The sequence below is a fragment of the Medicago sativa genome, chromosome 3, assembly GCF_051527215.1.
Source record: "Medicago sativa cultivar Bolivia chromosome 3, Bolivia_mono, whole genome shotgun sequence".
NCBI classification, from domain to species: Eukaryota; Viridiplantae; Streptophyta; class Magnoliopsida; order Fabales; family Fabaceae; genus Medicago; species Medicago sativa.
The window spans coordinates 76,847,734-76,853,211 of NC_140751.1; the positions used below are offsets into that span (position 1 = coordinate 76,847,734).

The following is a 5,478-nucleotide window of genomic DNA, read 5'->3' on the forward strand; positions in this document are numbered from 1 at the left end:
AACTAAGTCTTTGTTTGAGAGTTGTGAGAGAATGAGTATGAAGACTTTAGGTTAATGGAATTGGAAGGGATGACAGCCTCCACTTTATTTCTCATAAAACTAAAATACTCGTATACGAGGGAAGTCGAAAAAATGTGTATAAATTTGCTGTTGCTTCTGTCCTATGCGTCATATACCTCCATGTTTGTTACAATACCATCTAACTATGTGCATCATCCTTAGAAAAAACAATGTATAACATCATACTTAGAGTTAGATTTCTTCGATGGTGATAGATTTAATCATCTTCATTAAGTGACTTAACTAACAATGTGTGAATAATATGCTAGTTTAACGGATTTGTGTCTATTTTGCTATTCAAAAAATAAAATAAAAAATTGTCGGTGTAAATTCATTTTGCACCAACGTCCAACGGGAGTCTAATATTATGTCGCGTCAGACCATCCACAATGGCGGATATGTTTAACCTATTTAGCACCACATTAAATAGGCACATCCATTGTGAAGTATAATATATGGGTGCCTATGGAGAAGGGTGGCTATGAAAACACCCTCTCTCTCTTCTTTTTTCTCGGGTCCTATTGAATAAATCTTAATAAATTAATTAAACTTTGTTGAAATGTAATAATATAGAATGATTTGTGGGATCTATTTAATAATTTATTTTGAGGTGCTGGGCTGAAGAAAATTAGTGCTTATTAAATATTACCGTAAAATTAATGATGTAGACACAGGAGAACCATTTAAGCACCCAATTTGGGGTGCTCTACTTAATTTTAAAATTGTTTGTATGAAGTGACAAAGTGGTAAATATTTACTCATTGTTAGCATAAAACAAATTTACATTTACCGTGCATGCCTCTTTAACTCTTACTAGAATAAACGTCAAAAAAAAAAACTCTTACTAGAATATGGTGTTTTCTTGACTTAAAAGAAAAAGCTCTGGACAGTTAATTAACTATTAAAAAGTTATATTTTATAGCTTTTGATTATTGTAAAAGACAAGAATGATAACTTGAAAAATCAAGAGAGACACAATGATATCTGTGTTGCAATATTAGTAGCACATTTTATAGCTTACGACGATGGATTATATTACAGATAAGTATTATATAACTTTTGCCAATACATATCAACAACAGGGCATTTGGTCTAGTGGTATGATTCTCGCTTTGGGTGCGAGAGGTCCGGAGTTCGATTCTCCGAATGCCCCCTTTTTCATATTTTTTGTTCAGTTTCCTCTAATTTTATCTCTTCTTCCCTTAAGAATATTTTTTGCTTAAAATGTCGTGAGGAAGAAAGAATAACAAAGTCAGAGAACACTAAATGTATGTAATATATAATAATTATGAACATAACATTTAAATAACAGCCCCACAAACATAGAGACAAAAAATTTCATAAAAAGATAATATTATAGTACTACTGCATATTTTCTTCAGCTAGAAAAGAAGAACTACCATATCTTCCTCGATGTTACATTACAGCATATATTAGTCCTAAAGCTTCCATGACGTGTCGCACACAAAGACACGTACATATTTATATAATCCAAAAGGAAACACACCAAGGCAGTAGATTTGGACTCTGAAGCTTCTCATTCACACTCGACCCATCTCTTGGTTAATTCAGTAGAATTTTGTAGACACCCCTTGATTTATAGAAAGAAACGCTACATAAAAAAAAAAAAAATACATGGAATTTAAACCCTCCCATACAAAGACTTTATGTATATAATATATAAATTATATATGAAGAAAGTGATTGATTAGGTCATTGGTCAAATTAAGCAAGCTAAGAGAGAGCTTAGCCGTTGATCAAAGGGTTTGTTGTGGAAGATCCATAACCATTCATCATACCACTCCATGATCCATACCCAAATGACTGACCTTTCCCAGCATCAGAGCAACCTTGATCTTGTTGCCATTCAAGTGACAATAGTTTAGGGTTTGGCTTCACATCAATTGAAGCATTATGATCCTCATCATTAGCATCATATGGAAGCATAAGTCTTTGACAAGAATCCATTAAGTAAGCACCATTGCTATTGTTTCCTCCATCAAATGACATTCCACCAAATGCATGATGAAAATTCTGTGGCAACCCATTTTGTCCATTCATCATATCTCCTCCAATCCCAACACCCATATTCATATTCATATGATCACTATTTCCAAAATAATTATCAAAATTTCTAGAACTACTCCCAATTATGCCTTCTAACTTACTTTCCATCATGAAGTCAATAGGCCTAGGGTTTTCAAGCATGCCAACATTGCTATACTTGTTCTCCATGAAATTAGGGTTTCCTAATGCTCCATTAGCTCCAAATAAGTTACTTAGGTGAGAGAATTGCACATCAGGGAAAGAAAGTTGAAGATCTTTAGGGTTTTGATGGTAGGAAGGTACATGATGTGGTTGGTTTTGAATATTATTATTAGCCAAGTGATCATTTGATTTTTTGGAAGAAACTTTTTTGTTTTTTCTACAGCCTCCACCAACTGGGATGTTCCTAAGTGTTCCTCCTTTTGTCCAATACCTTCTACAAGTCTTGCAGAAGTACCTTGGCTGAGAGAGACTGTAGTTGTTGTAGTAACAGAATTTGGTGTGAGTTGAATCACACCTTGGACATTTAAGGGATAGGTCATGTGGTGGTCTTAGCCTCCTCTCTATCATGGATGATGGCCTTGAACATGTTAGCATGTCACCAGACATTGGTGAAGATGAATCCATTCCTGACTCATCGTGAATTGTGCCCTGACAATTTTGTATAAAAGAAACTAGAAGTTAATATATTTATGATAAAAGTAAAAGTGAAAAATGTGTTAATTTGTCTTGTTGGAATTGGATTATTTTACATGGTCTTTTTCTTTTTCATTCTTTTTGTTCTCTTTCTAGCTAGCTTCTCCCTAATTTTGTTTTTCTTAGCTTTCTCTTCTTTTATTTTTCGTTCTCCTTCACTTTTAATCATGAGATCGGAGTTCAACATATACTATACAAAGCACTTTTTTTTGAAGAAGCTATACAAAGCACTTTTAATTAAATTCCATAGCAATTCAAATGATCATGAATCTAATTAAGCTAATTAATGTACAAAACATAGTTATTTACAAAGCATAAACCTAAGCATAAAATTCTCTTTTCCAAACTACTACACCATTAATTTGATTAATGCATGTGTTAGTGATATGTGAACATGATAAACAAAATGAAAGGAAAATGGTATACAATGTGCATGGTATATATACCTGCAACCAATGATCTGCAGATGATTCCATATTGCAGACGTGAAGAGAAGATAAACCCATTCAAAAGCCAAGCTCAGAGTTGTGATCAAGCAGTGTAGTTGGCTAAACTAAAAGTGCAACTATTAGCTAGTATCAATGTGCTATTGCCATTGCATTGCAAAGAGAGAAGAGAAGAAAATGAAAGAGGATAGTATTATTTGAGTGTGTTAAGTGAGAAGAGATAGAGGAATGTGTGTAGTAGCTAGCAATTGCATGTGTTTGTGTTGTGTTGTGGTTGCTACATGGGACGGGACAAGTGAATAAGAAGGAAGAAAAAGGTGAACTGATGATCAGTGAGAGAGTTGCCATGTTGTCCCTATACTACAGACTCACTACAGTGTGTAAAAAAAAAAAAAAAACACTCGTCGGTGATAACAATGGTGGGCCTTAACCTGTCTCACTGGTTTCTTAGCATGAGTACTCAATCTTACTATTCAGTGACAAAAATGGACGGTCATGATTTGGACACAGTCAGTGTGATTGTTGACATGGATGAATGAGGATCGTTGATGATGATTTGGTGGATATGAGAACCATTAGAAGAAAGATACGTCACGTAGTCGTATCTGACGTGACAGAAGGTATGTGAGAATATTTTAGGGTTCTCTTCTCGATAAAGAACGCATACCGAAAGAGCACTCTACTTAGCAGCCCCACAACATTTGGACCCACTCCACCTCCTCCTACAAGCAAGGGATATATTCTCCTCATTTTGCACATTCCAATCCTCCACGCGCCATCAATACTATACTCTCCCTTCATGCCTCTTCTCATGTGCCCTTCATTTCTTTCTTCTATTTTTACCCTAAACAAACTTATATATCAAAATTCCGTCAAAAAAATAACTCACCTTATATATCATTGGATCAAATACACTTTTGGGGTCCTACTTTAAATGATTTATGTATTTGTGTATGTTATGGCAAGTGTGAATTGGAAATCATATATTAAAATTGATATCGTGTTAAATTCTCTTGGTGTAGTCGTTTTGTTGTTCAATGTGATGATCTTCGAGATTCCTTCATGACCCTAAAGTTCCCTCATATTTAAATTTGAAAGCATATATTAAATGTAGTTCAGTTTTTGTTTTTCAACCCGATAATTCATATACATCTCTTTGTTTGTTTCTCGTAGACTCCCTTCATTTGATGTTATCTTATTCGAGGTGGACATTAAATTTGTATCTTTCTCAATTGAAATTCAAACATTAATTTTTCACTTGTTATATTGTGGGAATCTAACCTCTTTTGTTAGACACCCGTTAGATTATTTTTAACTGAGATATCAAATGAATTGCAGGAACTCAAATCGATTTCAAATGATCCGCTACTCTTCAATTTTTGCTTGCCCGGGGAAAATTGAAAAGAAAACAAAGCTTTTATGTCATTTTTACATTGCAATATTTTTTTCTTAGAGTTATAGGTTTGGCCTTAAATAATAATATAATAGTATGTCTTTATTCTTGTTTGGAATTAGGTTGCAAGTGTTATATTCAAACTTTGAACATATATTCCAAAACAAGGCGGGTTGGTGGATATCAGGGAATAAACTAAAAAGCTTCCATAGGAAGGGTGACACCAGAAAGAGAAACGAGAGGGATGTTATCTTTATATCCATATTAAGTAGAAGATGAGTAAGATTATTATAGGATATGGTTGGCGTGAGGAACACACCCCCGATCTAAAGTACATGCAGATGTGTCAGGTGAATAAAGTGAGTGAGTGATCTGTGTGTGCCCACGTTCCTCAATTCCCCTACCTTCATAGCCAATATATTCATTCTTGTCATTCATGAGTGGCTATCTGAAATTGTATGAGTATATAATGTCTTTCGTTTTTACATTGGGTGAATGGGTGGTTATTTTCTACCTGTAGTACAAAGATGTAGATTAATATTTTGGGTAATATTGACTTTGATAATAATATTTATAATAGTTTGTATCAAAATTTTAAAATAGTCCTTGATTGTGCACTTTGTTAGTCAAAATAGTCATCGACGTTAAAATAATATATCAATCTCACAATAATTATTTTTATATAGGGACTAAAATGACAATAAAGACTGATATGACAATAAGTATATTGAATGACTAATATGATAATATTAATAAAATATTTTAATGTACAAAACTATTTTGATTAACGAATTGCACAATCAAAAACTATTTTAAAATTTCGATACATTAAAAGAC

The 5,478-nt window shown here is 33.5% G+C and overlaps 1 protein-coding gene and 1 non-coding gene across 2 annotated transcripts; one reads left to right on the plus strand and one right to left on the minus strand.

Moving 5' to 3' along the window:
- Window positions 1-1,141: 1,141 nt before the first annotated feature.
- TRNAP-UGG (transfer RNA proline (anticodon UGG)) lies at window positions 1,142-1,213 on the plus strand. Its single transcript has one exon. It is a non-coding gene; the product is annotated as a tRNA-Pro (tRNA).
- Window positions 1,214-1,396: 183 nt separating this feature from the next.
- HCA2 (Dof-type zinc finger DNA-binding family protein) lies at window positions 1,397-3,524 on the minus strand. Its single transcript, XM_085754021.1, has 2 exons — window positions 3,249-3,524; window positions 1,397-2,757 (listed from the first exon to the last, which is right to left on the minus strand). Exons 1-2 carry the CDS (start codon window positions 3,306-3,308, stop codon window positions 1,807-1,809), a joined length of 1,011 nt encoding a protein of 336 aa, XP_085610147.1. The 5' UTR covers window positions 3,309-3,524; the 3' UTR covers window positions 1,397-1,806.
- Between the last annotated feature and the right edge of the window lie 1,954 nt (window positions 3,525-5,478).

Bases quoted from the DNA above. Each gene is read 5' to 3' on its own strand.
- HCA2 (XM_085754021.1), bottom strand. From the start codon at position 3,308: ATGGGTTTATCTTCTCTTCACGTCTGCAATATGGAATCATCTGCAGAT. The intron at 2,758-3,248 runs GTATATATACCA...CAAAATTGTCAG, and splicing joins CTGCAGATCATTGGTTGCAG to GGCACAATTCACGATGAGTC.